Source organism: Cuculus canorus, chromosome 20 (genome assembly GCF_017976375.1).
Source record: "Cuculus canorus isolate bCucCan1 chromosome 20, bCucCan1.pri, whole genome shotgun sequence".
NCBI lineage: Eukaryota > Metazoa > Chordata > Aves > Cuculiformes > Cuculidae > Cuculus > Cuculus canorus.
Genome location: NC_071420.1, coordinates 3,667,755 through 3,682,807, shown reverse-complemented (window position 1 = coordinate 3,682,807; position 15,053 = coordinate 3,667,755). Strand labels below are relative to the sequence as shown.

The 15,053-nt window shown below is 51.7% G+C and overlaps 1 protein-coding gene across 3 annotated transcripts; it reads left to right on the top strand.

Annotated features, from left to right (window-relative positions):
• The first annotated feature begins 447 nt into the window (after positions 1–447).
• NLE1 (notchless homolog 1) lies at positions 448–10,760 on the top strand. Of its 3 annotated transcripts, XM_054084883.1 has the most exons (13): positions 448–1,299; positions 1,524–1,667; positions 1,744–1,961; positions 2,066–2,145; positions 2,340–2,416; positions 3,770–3,867; positions 5,237–5,429; positions 5,885–6,020; positions 6,364–6,410; positions 6,566–6,768; positions 7,713–7,872; positions 7,954–8,024; positions 8,518–10,760. In XM_054084883.1, the coding sequence occupies exons 1-13, from the start codon at positions 910–912 to the stop codon at positions 8,528–8,530; spliced, it is 1,830 nt and encodes a 609-aa protein (XP_053940858.1). In that variant the 5' UTR covers positions 448–909; the 3' UTR covers positions 8,531–10,760. The 3 variants fall into 3 exon arrangements, with proteins under 3 accessions (XP_053940858.1, XP_053940859.1, XP_053940860.1); XM_054084884.1 differs by lacking the exons at positions 448–1,299; positions 1,524–1,667; positions 1,744–1,961; positions 2,066–2,145 and having other exon boundaries at positions 2,346–2,416; positions 5,237–5,311; positions 5,397–5,429; XM_054084885.1 differs by lacking the exons at positions 448–1,299; positions 1,524–1,667; positions 1,744–1,961; ... (2 more) ...; positions 3,770–3,867; positions 5,237–5,429 and adding an exon at positions 5,436–5,787.
• Positions 10,761–15,053: the final 4,293 nt, after the last annotated feature.

The window sequence follows — 15,053 nt, the reverse complement described above, 5'->3', positions numbered from 1 at the left end:
TGAGGTTTTAAAATGTAACATTTGTGGCTTTATGAAAGGAACAAACCCCACAACATTGACCCAAACCATTCTGAAGGGACTTTAAAGCCCATCCCGTCCCACCCCGTGCTGTGGGCAGGGACACCTCCCGCTGGATCAGGGGCTCCAAGCTCCATCCAACCTGGCCTTGAACACCGCTGCTCTGGGCAACCTGGGACAGGAAAACATTTCTTCCCGATATCTAATCTAAATCTTCTCCCTTTCAGTTTAAAGCCCTTCCCTCTCACCTGTCACTCCAGGCCCTTATAAAGGGAACAGTTTGTCCTTGGTACATTTGCACAGGTTTCTTAATCTTTTAATGACTGATGTTAATGATGTGCGGTGGAACGAGAGCATTTTCTGTGTAAGCACTAAATCAGAAGGTGTTTGAGGGGCAGAAAGGACAGAAGGGGCAGGACTCGCCCGCATAGCACAGGACTGAGCTATGCATGTGCTCTTGAATCATCTTCTCTCCTTGCAGAAGGCGTGAAGGCTTTGCTCTCCTGCATCACCGACTCCTTCTCCTCCTCGGCAGGACGCGCACTGCCTCGCCCGGGGTGCTTTGGGGTCTTTTGGAGTACTTTGGGGTGTTTATCCTGGAGAAGAGGAGGCTGAGGGGAGACCTTATTACTCTCTACAACTCCCTAAAAGGAGGTTGTGGAGAGGAGGGAGCTGGGCTCTTCTCCCAGTGACAGGGGACAGGACAAGAGGGAATGGCCTGAAGCTCCGTCAGGGGAGGGTCAGGTTGGATATCAGGAAAAGATTCTTCACAGTAAGAGTCATTGGGCACTGGAACAGCTGCCCAGGGAGGTGGTCGAGTCACCTTCCCTGGAGGTGTTTAAGGAACGGGTGGATGAAGTGCTGAGGGACATGGTTTAGGGAGTGTTAGGAATGGTTGGACTCGATGATCCAGTGGGTCCCTTCCAACCTGGTGATTCTGTGATTCTGTTTCGGGGCGCTCGGCCGTGGTTTCGGGCACAAACACGGCTCAGGGCTGCGTTTCCTTCAGCCACCGCGCTGCCCGGCGTGGCTGTGTCGCGGCTGCAAACGCCCGCGGGGCTGCTGGAGCCCGACAGGAATAAAACCTCCACGAAAAGAAGGGAGAAATCCCCGCCGGGGCTTCGCTTCCTCGGGGCCTCCGGAACGCGCCCCCTGCGGCCTCGAACCTGCGGCCTCGAACCCGCGGCCCCAGCGCTGCGCGACCCGCCGGCCGCCAGGGGGCGGCAGCGCCTCCCGCCACGCGCGGCAGCGGCAACTTCCGGCTGGAAGCGCGTGGCGGCGGTGAGCGGGGCCGGGGGAGGCTGAGAGCCCGGGGAGCGGGGAGGGACCGGGGCCGGGCCGGGCCGGGGATGCTGGAGAGGTGGGAGGACGCTCCGGGGTCTCCCGCCCTCTCCTCATCCCCCTCCGGTCTCCTGTGTGGCTCCTGCTCGCCCTCCCCGGGGTCCCGGTCCCTCCGCGGGGTCCCCGCCGGTGCCGCCCCCGGCACTGAGCGCGCTGTCCCGCAGACCATGTCTCCGGACGAGGATGTGCAGCGGCTCCTGATCCAGTTCCGGGACGAGGCGGGAGAATCTCTGGGCTCCCCGTTCGATGTCCCGGTCACCATCACCCCGGACAAGCTGCAGCTGGTCTGCAACGCCCTCCTGCAGAAGGTGAGGCCCCCGAGCGCCCCGGCCCCGCCGAACACAGCCCTCCGTACTCCTCCTGCTCTCTCTCTCTCTCCCGCAGGATGAGCCGGTGCCGCTCGCCTTCTTCGTCCACGATGCCGAGATCGTGGTGTCGCTGGAAAAGACCCTGTCGGGGCAGACGGTGGAGACGGAGAAGGTGCTGGACATCATCTACCAGCCGCAGGCGGTGTTCAGGGTGCGGGCGGTGACCCGCTGCACCAGCTCGCTGGAGGGACACACCGAGGCCGTCATCTCCGTGGCCTTCAGCCCCACGGGAAAGTACGCGGCTCTGGCTGCGGGGAGAGGGCTCAGGCAGAGGCAGTGGCTGCTGTCGCTCCTCCGTGGGGACGCCGCGCTGAGCCGGTCTCTTCCTCCTCTCCCAGGTACCTGGCGAGCGGCTCTGGAGACACCACCGTCCGCTTCTGGGACCTCAACACGGAGACACCGCATTTCACGGCCAAAGGTGGGTGTGGGGTGCTCAGGGAGGGCAGAGCCTGGGTGCTGCCTGAGCCCTGCGGATGGGGCTCAGGAAGGGAGCAGCTCTCTCTGACTAATGAAGTGAAGGAGGAGGGTTCTCCCCAGCTCCAGTCCTGCCTGGGGGTGGCTGCACGCTGGGACGCGGCTTTCCTGTAACTCCCGCTCCGCTCTCTCTGCCAGGTCACCGGCACTGGGTGCTCAGCATCGCCTGGTCGCCCGACGGCAAGAAGCTGGCCTCGGGCTGCAAGAACAGCCAGGTACGTGATGGCTCCGTGCTTCTTTGGCACAGGGCCTCGTGTCCCCGCAGTTGCACCAAGCGGGGTCTGTAGGGGCGTGGAGACCCTCTGTAGTGCCCTGTTTTGAGCTGAAAGAAAACCTGGCCAAAGGGCTGCGGGGGTTAGAGGCAAAGACTTGTTTTTTCTGATGCGTGAAGAGTGTATCCAGTTGGATTCCTGTTACCCAGAGGAGCTCTGCGTGTGGATGCGTCGCAGCAGTTGCAAGCACCATTTCTGAGCTCTGCTGGACAGGGCTCTGGCTTTGTCACTTTGTAGACCTCTCACCACCGAGCTCTGCTGTTTTTTGGTAGATGCTTTTCTGTCTGCACAGTAAAGAGTTCGGGCTTTGGACGTGGTCCTTGGCAGGCGGCTCCATCACGAGGGAAGTGTCTGGAGCGAGAAAGGGTGTCACCAGGCCAAGCCAGGGCTGCTGTTCACTTGACTCAGACACGCAGCAGCAGCCTGTTTCTCAGTGCTCCCACTCAGACACAGCCAAATTCCCTCTTAGAGCAATGCGAAGGGGCCCTGCCTAAATTATCTGCTCTTAGGGTCCACGTAGAAATGCCCGGGGAAGCAGGAGCACTTGGGGACAATCGGAAGCGAGCCAGGAACTTGCAGAGGGGCAGTCGGTCGCTCAGACCTTTCAACAGTGTGGAAGCAATGAAAGCAGCTGCGGAGCTGTCGAGCACTGCTGCCCTGTGCTCGGTGTCTGAGCAGATGCTCTATCAGGCCGCTGTGATACCTGCCCAAAGGAAACGGGCCAGGTTGGGGTGGTTCTGCCCTGGTTCAGCGCTGTTCTGGCTTTAATCTAATCCAGGGAGCTGCTTGTCCTCTGTTTCCCCGTTTCTCCCAGGTTCTTAAGTAGGGGATGACTAATGCCTCAGCTCTTTGGATGAACATTTATGTAGAGAGAGAAAAAACAAGAGAAAACCAGCATGTGTCCCGCCCACAGAACCGATAATAAGTAGCATTCAGTGTGCTCTGGCTTTCATCACACTCTGCAAACATACACTGGCTCCCTGGCACAGAGAAGGCTCAGACTGGCTTTTTGGAGACCTGGATCGGTTTTGATGGAGGCAGATATTTTTGTAGCAGCCGCATTTTAGGCAGAGAAGGAGGGCGATCAGGTCTCATGCTTCGAGATGTCAGCTGATTGCTGCAGGGATCTGGAAAGGCATCCAGCCCTCCTGTCCCCCTCCCTGTCTGCTCGCTGCTCCTGCCAACGTGACTGCAACACCAAGGGCACCTGTGCTTTCTAAATGGAGCCCGAACATCCCTGGGATTCACATGATGTGTGTGGCCTGATGTGACCCTCTTGCTTCCTCTCTCGGACAGATTTTTCTCTGGGACCCAGCCACCGGCAATCAGATTGGTCGGGTGCTCACAGGCCACTCCAAATGGATCACGTGTCTGTGCTGGGAACCGCTCCACATGTAAGTGAAGAACCAGCCCAGCCTTTCCCTTTACTTGTATGGAAAAGAGCGAAAGGCGCTGCTCCTGTTTGCCTCTCTCCCATTATGGTGCACGGAGTGGGTGCGTGCAGGAGAGGGGCCCCAAGGTGGGCTAGGAAAAGCGCATCAAGCTCGGAGCCAGAAGTCCCAGCCTCTGCTCACGGTCCCTGCCTGGATGCTGGGGCAGCCACTGCCTGTCCGTGTCTCTTTTCTCCTGTATGACAGAAACACCTGGGAGCAGAAAAACCTGCCTGCGTGGTGCTCGAGCTCAGGCTCCGCAACTCCCTTTCTGCCTACCTGCATCCCAGTTGCCTCTGTTGCATGGTTTATTTATCACGAAGGCTGATTAACTGTGCAATACCCTTATCCCTTCAATGAGCTGAAGTTCTGTCTGGGAAAGATGGGTGGAGAGGGATGGTTGTGGCCAATAAGCCAAGACATGGTAGAAGTAAAATAAAAAGAAACGGGGCCCCTTCAGAGCAGAGCCCTGCAAATTGAATTTACTAGTAGGAAACTCCAGTTATTTGCAAGCAGTTATCTGGATTAGCAAAAACAGATTATGAAGGATGAAGAGGAAATGGAGAGGAGGAAGATGACCCTGCGAGGGCTCTGTTTCTCTGTCTCCAGCCAGCTGTGCTCCCTGCTCAGTTCTTGTGCAACAGGAGAAGCCATGCTCTTCCTCACTGCTGCTAGTGCCAGGGACAGCTTTCCTTGATCTTAAAACCCTGTCGAGTGATAAAGGTGTTCTACAAAAGACAGGGCTGTGGCTCCCCTCTCCTTTGCTGGGTTGTAGCCAGCTGCTTCCAGATGTGTTAGATTTGCCCCCCGTGAGCCACATGGGTGGACATTGCTGCTTTCAGCACTGCGGCACCGTCCTGAGGTCAGCTTGTTTCCTGCTGGAGGTGATACATGGCATAGGCAAGGGAGGATGAGATGCATTCTCATTGCTCCCAGTCTGTGCTGCCTGATCCCCCTGCCCAGGGCTCTCCCGGCCAGTGCCCAGGGAAGGTGCCAGTTTGTGGTCCTCTCATTATCCAGTGCGTTAAAGCTGCCTCCTCTGAAAACAAAAAGTCACTGCCAAGGGCTCAGGTGCCAGGTTTACCCTGGATTGATGCCTCCCATGTGCAGTCCAGGAGTCTCTCTGGAGGGAATGATTTGTCTGCTTCTCCACTGCCTTGTGGGATCTTGTCCTCTGTAGGTCAGTGCTCTGCCCTTGCCTGGCCTCTCTCTGATCTTAAGCCAAAAGAGAAAGTTGCCTTTTATTGCCTTTTGGACCCTTGAATCCTCTGGGGCTGGTAGGGGAAGAACTTAGTGGAGGAGTTGTGTGTGCCGATTTGATCTTTTTGCCTAGAAACCCGGAATGCCGCTACCTGGCAAGTGCCTCCAAGGATGGCAGCATCCGCATCTGGGACACGCTGATGGGCAGGTGTGACAAAATCCTCACAAGCCACACACAGTCAGTGACGTGTGTGAAGTGGGGGGGTGATGGCTTGCTCTACTCCTCTTCCCAGGACAGGACCATCAAAGTCTGGAGAAGCCTGGACGTAAGTGGGGCAGGCAGCCGTGGGGCTGCTGGCGAAGGGGGCTGGACACGCCGTGTTGTAGCTTTATCTGCTCTTCCTGGCACAGGGAAATGGAGATACAAAGTGGGTGCTGTATCCTCTTGACCTGTTAGAGCCTGTTGCTTGACACATTTGGGAGGGGTAGCTGTTGCATAATGTTTTCATCCCTTGAAGTGTAAAATGAGGCTAAAAGCTGGAAACATCCCTGGAGTCATCTGTGCTGGTGGTTTCCTTGCAAGGCCCTGCAGGAAACTGGTTCCTGAAGCTCAACAGTGTCATTTCTTCCTTACTGAGCCTGGCTACAGTCCTGCCTGCAGCTTGGGCAAGAGGGTTTGGAAAGGTTAGGGTCGGTCCTCGCAGTGCAGTGGGTCTGTTGGGTCCTTTGTGGTCTGGCTCTGTCCTCCTATCCCTCTCTGAGCAGGTGGTTGTGTTTCCAGGGCGTCCTGTGCCGCACCTTGCAGGGCCACGCTCACTGGGTGAACACCATGGCCCTTAGCACAGACTACGTTCTCCGCACCGGTGCCTTCGAACCTGCTGAAGCCACCATCAACCCACAGGATGTAAGCGGCTCCTGTAAGTGCAGCACCCACGTCATCGGTTGAGGGTGGCAGTTGGGAGGATGGCAAGGAAACCTGACGTCTCTTCTTAATGCTCCTACCAGCCAAAGCAATCTTGAGAGCTGGGAGCAGGTCCTGTGCTGGTGTCAGTCGTGCTGGCAGCTATGGTCTCCCTTGCCCATGCACAGGGTCAAGCCAGTGCGGGAGGTGGTACTTTGTTTTCAAGGGTGTTTGCTCCTAATAGTGTCCTTATCAAAGAGAAAGTGGGAGCCAGGATTGGAATTGGCATCACAGGGTTATAAAGTTTTGTTTCATCTCAGGATTTCATATCTGTTTCTCTCTTCCTTTCCCTTTTTCAGTGGCACAGCTGAAGGACAAGGCTCAGCAGAGGTATGATCAAGTCAGGGTAAGTCTCTTTTGTCCCTACTGTCATTTCTAACACCATTCCTGGTTGAAGCAGTAAACTTGTGCAATTTGCTGTGGACCTCAACGCTGGTGCTTCCGAGCCCTCCACATCTGGCTTGTGTGAGACTTGGGCTCTTTCATCCATCCCCTTCTCAGGGCCAGGAGCCAGAAAGGCTCGTCTCGGGGTCAGATGACTTCACACTGTTTCTTTGGAGACCAGCAGAAGATAAGAAGCCACTGGAGAGAATGACGGGCCACCAGGCATTGATTAACCAAGTCCTCTTCTCACCAGACACACGGATAATAGCCAGTGCTTCCTTTGACAAGTCCATAAAGCTCTGGGATGGTAGGACAGGAAAGTAAGTTGGTTTGTTTTGTTACAGAGACGGTGCTTGCGTGGGGTCTGTGTAATGCACTGGTAACACAGAGATGGGCTCCAATGTCTTTGCTAGCAACTCCCTGGTGACTTCAGCATCTCTGGAGCCTGAACTCATGCAAAGTAATTCTGCAGCCTCTCTGTCTCTGGGAAGCTCGTTGTCCTACTCTTCTCCTGTTACAGCGTCTGTGCTTGGCTGGCTGAGTGCATACCCCCCATCACCCAGCCCCAGCTTTGCCTGGCACCCATGCAGCGCACACTGCCTGCTGCAGGGTGGGTTCTCTGGATCAGGCGCAGCTGTCTTGGGATGGGATGTTCCACTCGGCTGATCTCCTGAAGATGTGTGTATTGCACTCTGTAGACTGACCCAGTTTGAGCAGTTCCTGTGCCAGAGAACAGCTTGTTCTAGATGATGCAAATTCTTGTAGTTACAAGTGGTGCTGTTGGTGTTTGGATGCTCCTATAGTCCAGCTTTTAACCTTCAGCCAAGGTAGTGGTGAGTTTTCTGAGGCAGCGGTCCTTCCCTATAAATCGACCTTTATGCTGATGAACTTGGATTTCATGTCTGTAATTTTAATGGTCCTTCTGAATCCAGGCTGCTCAGCCAGAGAGAGAAAGGACATATCTGTACCATAGGGCTGTAGCGTTGCCTGCTTGATGAGGGTTTCATGGCAGAGGAGTAGAGATTAAGAGCTGCCTTCTAGAAGGCTCTGAGACCATCTGGCTTTTAGACAGACCGCACCACTGTGGCATTCATATAGCAATTGAATGCTTAGTGTGTGTGCTGGCTTGGTCTGGTAGGCATCCTGTGACTGTGGTTGCTTGCTCACAAATGGAGAAGAAACATAAAGACTGGGCAAGGGCATGTTTGGAACAAACCCATCTGCCTGCTCCTCTAACAGCTTCTTCATGCCTCCTTCGCACCAGGTACCTGACGTCGCTGAGAGGGCATGTCTCGGCTGTGTATCAGATCGCCTGGTCAGCTGACAGCCGCTTGCTCGTGAGTGGGAGCAGTGACAGCACGCTGAAGGTCTGGGATGCCAAGACGAAGAAACTGGCCATCGATCTTCCTGGTCATGCGGATGAGGTGAGATGTCTTCAAGCATTGAGAGATGCAGGAGTGACTCCTCGTCCCAGCAGAGATAACTGTGTCTTTCCCCAATACTAGGTGTATGCAACAGATTGGAGCCCAGACGGACAGAGGGTGGCGAGTGGAGGGAAGGATAAGTGCTTGCGGATGTAAGTAACCTGTTGTCTGTCCACAGAGGATGTTACAGTTACACCATGTGTCCTTCAGAGCTGCAGTCTCCTTGCAGAGACGTGCGTGGTTAGGGCATGATCTCTCCTTGCAGAGAGCACAGTGCTGGGTCAAATTCCAGCCTGGAGACCTGACCTCCCTCAGAGCAGGAACTGCTGCTGTCCCCCTGGGAGATGACTAGAAAGCAGAATCCCTCCAACTGAGCAGTCAGTGGTGAAATTTGACTCAGATGTTTTGGTTCCTGGAGAGGAGAAGGAACAGTTGTACCAGTCGATCAGACCCTTCCTTTCTCACCTTCCTCCGTCTCCCAGTTATGCAGACAGACAAATTCCTGTCAGCTGGTTGCTATTTATCTGACCATGGCTGATAAAAGAACCCAGGCCCCCGCCGTGCTGCTCTTGTACGGTACCTGCTGGGCCATGTGGCAACGCTGGTGCCAGACTACAGGGATGCAGCGGCTCTTTCTGTTTGCAGATGGCGTCGATAGGAGCAGTGACACAAAGCTACCGGTCCCATCCTAAGGTGGCCTACCCTCAGCACAATCTTGTCTTGGAGATCTGCAAGGGGATGGATGACAGAGGCTGACCCAAGCATGATTCCTTGTTCCTGTTGGCTGCCCACCCTCGTGGACTCTTTCCTTACATTTATTTAAGGAAATTTTAATTCTAGTTCTTATTAAGAGCTGTGCTTTGCAGGATGACTTTCTCTGAACATTACAGCAGGGTTATCTCATCTGCCACCATCTCAGCTGGCTTTTTATTGGCATTTCAGCCTTACAGTAGCCTCCTGCCTTGAAAGGGGCAAGCAAAGCGTGGAGACAGCTCATGCCCTTTCCTGCTCTGTGAAGAACCCTGCAGAGAAGAGGCTTTTAGTGGGAACAGAAAGGGTTGTCCTTGTGTGACCTTCGGAGAGAGAAAGAGGAAGGGGGAAATTCGGCACAACATTACATTGCAAAATTGTGTTCGGCTGCATGCCTGGGACAAAGATCTGCTGAGAATAAGATCTTAGGCTTCTCGTTATTCCAGTAAAGTTTTGCCTTTTTATTTCCCTGTGGGCTGTGCTGAGCATTACCTGTTAGTAATGTTCCGCATTCACAGCAGATAACTCATTCACTCATCTGGTCAGGGTGCAACAGGACTTCAAAGGACCGTGAGAGCTGCGTGGAGTTTTCAGGTCTCAATGGGTCTTGGAAATGGGGAAATGAGGCACTTGTGTCTCTGGACAAGAGCGCCTGTTTCCCATTCACTGCTGGCTCAGGGGGAAGGAAGGAAGGGGTGGGGAAGGAGAAGAACAGAACAGGCGTTTTGGGTGGTGTTTGTCCCTTGCCCTGGATACGTGCTGAGAGCAGGGCTGGGACTGTCACAAATGGCAAAACTTCCATTGCAGAGAGTTGGATCCTGGTGGAATTTCTCAAGTGCATTTACTTGCCCAGTGGGTGAGAGGGATTCACACTGTCAGTTACATATTTATAAGCTTGCTTATGAGCCTTTTTAAAAGTCAATTAAGGCTTCCAACAGTCATGAGATGAATACACATGAATTTAGTGTTAATTTCCAGGATGTGTAATGAAACAGTGAAAATCAAGATGCAATTATTAAGGAGGAGAAATTATATTGTCAGATTTAGTTGCAGCAAGTTAGCATGAAGACCAAAACATTCTCTGTAGGCCTCATACTGCAGTTGCTACATGGTGGTTACTACAACTCAGAACAGGAGTTTGGGTCTCAGATGCTTCCCAGCTGCAGATGATGCATTTTAGGACTTTATTCTTACTGGCAGGATTGCTTCAGAGAATTAGAAAAAGGTGGTGGAGTAATAGCCATTTGCTCATCTCCAAGTGTTCAGGTGAGCAAAAGACTGGAACAAAGGGTTCAGTCTTTAATATGGCTGAGAAGACAAGCTGAAGTTCCTGTTGTTAGTATCTCGTTCTGCCAGCTGACTCAGCAGGCTCTATCTTCGTGAGATCTTTTGGGAAGAACTCAATATCCTGTACCTCCTCTTCATTAATGTGCTTCTCCCAGCTGGTTCTTGCTGACAGTGAAGGCCATGTTGCGTCCATCTGCATAAACAAAACCTTTTGTAATTCACTACAGTAAATGTTGTGCGACGGTGATTTAAAACTGTAGCCGTTAATTCTGCCTCCCCAGACTGCCATGCCCTTGGGAGGAGAGGAGCACATGTGCAGCTGACAGACCTCTGGTAACAGCCAAGAACTCTGCCAGTTTAGGAGTGTTTTGGGCTGCCTGTGCTAAAGGAAATAACCCACTCTCAGGAGTTCAGCTCTGTGTCCCCAGGTTTGGCTTGCTGAAAGCAGCAGCTTCTGCAGCTCCTGGTAGACTGTGGCTCTTTCCAAGGGAAGAAGCATCGTTCTCTGTTTCCACTCCCAAAGTGCTGTGTGAGGTCACTGTGCACTGTTAATCCACGGTGCATCTTTGTTGTAGAAGCGTGTTGTATTTGAACTGGGGGAAGTGACCCTCCCTGTGGGACTGGTTTGGCTGTGCGAGTGTGTTTATGAACCTGAAGACCACTTCCTTGTCCTCTGATTTCCAGCCAAAGCAATCGCTGTGCCCTCTGGATGTTCTCCTAGGCTAGCTCCTGCCATTCCTTCAGACTCTCCTTCTTTAATATTAAGCACCAAACAGAGCCTGATTAAAACCCACCTTCCTAATGCTGAAGCAAAAAGCTTTTCCAAAGCTAAGTGTGACCTCTTGAAGAAAGAGAAGTTTACACCAAAATAAGGTATCTCAGTCTTAATCTTTCTGTGACCTGGTAGTGGGTAGAGTTTGGACCACACTGTGTGGTGGGTTTGCACATAGACCAAATTTTATTTTCCTATCTAAGTAGCTGCGACTATTTTTATCATTCATACAGTACCAGCCTCCATGCATACTAAGTGCTGGCTGCGTTCCAGCTGTATTTCTAAGCAATCCTGTAACTCTCCTAGTTTTATTTGAATGCGGCATTTCCCGGGCCTCGCTCTGCAGTCTCTGCCTGTTCTCAGGCACTGGGGAAAAGCCACTGTCCTTCACTTTGAGGGTGGCTCCTTTTTGGCAGGAGGCGAAGCGAGCGTGCAGCCTTCATTGCTTTCCTGGTGATGTGAGTTTTAATTAACTAATTTTTAGCATTGCAGTTGCAGATTTAGATTTGTGTTATTGATAGGAAAGACGCTACTTTTTTTGTTAAAGGAGAAATCTAGAAGGTAGGCTGGAGCTTGCTGATTGGTTTTCTGGGAACCACAGTGCTAACTGTACAAGAAACCTGCTGAAACACCTAAACTTCTCCAGTGCTGTATGATAAGAGGATCAGTATCTGCTGCTGTGTTTCAGTCCGGTTTCACCCAAGTTGCTAAGCATACCCCACAGGTGTGCCCACCACAGGGCATTAGTGGTAATAGAAGAATCATTTTAAGCATATCTGGAACTGTTTGTCCCATGGAGCCCTCTGACACTTTCTCCTTTAAAAGCTGAGATGGCTCAGCTGATGCCACCATTAATTGTGTTACAAATCCCCAATGGGAGGACAGTGACGATAAGAACTGGGAAGCACGCCAGCCTTTTGAGAAAGGTTTACCTGTCTCATAAATTCCTGGGTGTGATGGAGGTCAGGAAGGAAGGAAGGAGAGAAGAAAATGGTGAGAGCACCGAGGGTGAAGGGGGCTGTGTGTGATAGCACTGAGATGAGCAGGATGGTGCCAGACTCCTGCCTTTGGGGGCAGATTTAGATCCTAGTGGGGCTTTAGCATCCTTCTGGAAATTGTTATCAGGGCTGTGTGATCCGCTTATCCATGCAGGAGGGCTGGCAAGTGGCATATGCGTTGTGCTCCCTGGTCCTTGGAGCCTCACATTCACGTTTTGCTCAGCTCAGCTGATCTCTTGATTATTTTCCTGGATCAGTAATTTAGCTTCTATGTGCATGTTCATAGCCTGGGGAGAGAGAGAAGAAAAATCTTTCAGTGAACAGGAAGAAAATAAACTTCATACGTTGTTCTGCATGGACCTGAGGAAAAGCAGCCTTCTTTCTGCTTTTCTTTGGACAACCCAGGCATGGTTCAGGCAATGTTTCTCCTTCAGGAAGGGCTGTATTTTGGCGGCATGGCAGAAGAGGGCTTGTTGTGAAGGCCATTAGCAATTTTGAGGGTGAAAAGTGTTACGAAAACTCAGAACAGTGATGTCTGTGCTCTGGGGAGGTGCTACCAGATAAAAGCATACTTCTGTGTAGTCAGAAAAGCAACTTGGAAGATGCTAATTCCTTCCCAGATCTGTTGCTCTTGTGCTCATGAGTCCCGGCTCACATCTGAGGGACTAATTTGGCTGAACCAATGCAGTGTAGCTGGGAGAGAGCCACAAATTCATCTCCAGTGCTGTTATTCTGTGCTTTTTTTCACACTGGCCCTGTAAATCAGTGGTCCTTCCTGAGCTACAGGGTTGCTGGTGGTCTTTGTCTCGGCTGCATAGTATGATGTTAAAGAATCTCAGCACACTACTCTTTTTGAGGGATCACTGGTTGGTTAGACATGGTACTGGTGCCTTCTGGCTGGCCTTACTCTGAGAGTGCTGGGTATTTTATTGTCCTGCCTCATGGCTTGTCAGAGTAGAGCAGTGCATCCCTCCAAATGCTGCTACCGTCCACCAGTGCTAAATGGGAAATATCTGTGAGTGTTTCTTGGGTGAGGGAGGAGCAGCACAAGCCCAGTGGAGTTATCCTGCATGGCTCTCCCAACATCTCTAGTAATGAGGCTCCCTTTGGGAAAGGTGAGTGAATTCAGTCCATTCTGTCTCTGACCTTTTGCAGCAGCAAAAGCAAGCAAAGGTGCTCTTTGTAAATAGGTTTATGGTAGTCTGTTGGTGCTGGAAGTATTGACACCTAGAGTCTCTCCCAGACGATAATCAAGGACCCAGCTCAAGCGAGTGACTTGCATGCAAATCTGGCAGCCCTTCGTTGGGCGGTTTTTCAGACCTCAGCCCTTCAGATCCCGTTCGAATCCCAGTGTGACAGCAGTGTGTTTAGTTATTCTGTTCCAACCTCCCTGCTGCTCCTGGCTGTTTTGTCCTTGCTGCGCCGAAACAAACCTGCTGAAACAAACCTGCTCGAGGGCTCCAGCCCCCTTACAGGGACAAAAGGACAAACGTGCTGCTACTGAAGCAAAATGTGTCTCTGTTTGAAAGTGGAATGCAGAATGGATGGCTTAAAAATTTCTCAAGTGTCTTTCTCTGTTCAAATGCATCTTTCTGGATTTTTTTTTTTTTAGCTTCCTTCAAACAAAGGTTGTAACATTGACTTTGGAGTAAGGATACACCCTGATGCAAAGAGGATTAATACTGAATGTGAGAATCATGGATGGCAATAAACAGCCAATTCTCAGGGAAATTATTTTCTGAATCAGGATATTTAACACATTGAGGCTTGTGGGCTTTTTCCTGCTTTTAAAGGGCACTGTGAACGGGTACTAGAAAGTGTCTGTGTTACTACCAACACTTTAACTTATGATTAACCAGGAATATTTTTACATCTCATTTATTCCTTCATGAGAGCGCTCCGAGCTGCTGAAACTACTTGGTCGGCTTCACTTCCTCTGGTTCATTTCTTGATGAGTGCCATGAGCATATCTTCGATGGGAGCTCAGAACTTCAGAAAATAAAGGGGGGATTTGGTCTCGAGAGGTTTTAAAGCCCTCTGGTTCTCTTTGGCACAAAACAGATGGTTTAGGATTCCTCTGATGTCTCCATATAATATCTAGAGCTTAAAATGTCCTTGATAAACCTGTCAATATTCCCCTAAGAATCTCTTGCTGAATATATTTTTAATTTCTGTGTGTTGTCTTTGGAGAGGACCAGCAGTGGAGGTTTACGTGACATGGAACGCAGCTCCAGTAATGCTTGGTTTTCAGAGCTAGAAAGCAAAGGGAGATAAGTGAAGAGTAAGGAGGGGACCAACAGCATAACTCTTTGCTTAGTCTCTATATTGATTTAGCGGTGCTGAAAGCAGACCCCATTATCATGTGAGAGAAGGCACAACACAGTTATGTGGGGTTGGAGCTCTGCCTCCGCATGATCCCAGTGCACACCTGTAACTTCAAGGAGTGTTAATCCCTGCCACTCTGGTGTCAGGCTGCCAAGGAGGTCTGGGGCAGATGGGGACATGGGGGAGGCCTCAAACAGCTCTGGGATGCAAAGGTGGCATGATGGAGACTGGACAGAGAGGAGGAGAGCAGTGAGGAATGGAAAACAAAGGAAAGGAGCATAATTATGTAGATCTGGAGGTGAAGATCAAAGGCTCCCTGTGACTGGTGCTTGGTGGCTGCTAGTGGTTGGGGTTTTTTTTAACAATTGTACCTGTTGTAAACAGCCCGAGGTTGATCTAAAAGTGCAGGAGGCAAAGGCTGTAAATTAGAGGTTTTTTCCTCTTCCAGAGACAGCGAGCAAATCAGTGTCTTTGGCTGAGGGCATTTTGCATGCTTGTTCCACCATAGCTTCTCCATTCGAGTTCTTTGTGTTAGGTCTGAGGTAGAGTCTTGTTTATGAATGGTGGAAGGACAGTGCTGAGAGGAGTATCGCTTCCCTGGTAGAGAGGGATGATAGCGCAAGGCAGGTACTCGATGCTGCAGGACGCCTCTGGCCATCCTTCCTGTCGTGGTGGCCCCTCAGCCTTTTCCTCACGGAGGTGGCCAAGAAGATGACTGGAGTGAAATACAGCAAATGTTAGAGTGAGGCACTGATCTCAGCTTTGGCCTCTCTGCCCTGGTGTTGGGGGTGAGGACGAGGGGGTGTCCAGTGCATGGACTACTGTCCTCCCCCTAGGGGACCCCAGGAGCTGTGGTGGGGAACCCGTGTCAGAACGCCCTCCGGACACGATGGTGGGGGAGTGATATCAAAAACTGCCAGCAAGTAACCTTTCTAAGGCTCATTTTGGAGTTTTAGGAAGCAAACACCCTTTATCAGGGCTGAGCAACATGAGGAGTGAGCTCCATCAATCGTGTGCAGCCAGATAAGAGTTGGGACAAAAGAGATTTC

Coding starts and splice junctions, on each gene's coding strand:
- NLE1 (XM_054084883.1), top strand. CDS start 910: ATGGTTGGACTCGATGATCCAGTGGGTCCCTTCCAACCTGGTGATTCT. Junction 1,668..1,743: donor GCAACGCCCTCCTGCAGAAG/GTGAGGCCCCCG, acceptor TCTCTCCCGCAG/GATGAGCCGGTGCCGCTCGC. Junction 5,430..5,884: donor AAGTCTGGAGAAGCCTGGAC/GTAAGTGGGGCA, acceptor TTGTGTTTCCAG/GGCGTCCTGTGCCGCACCTT.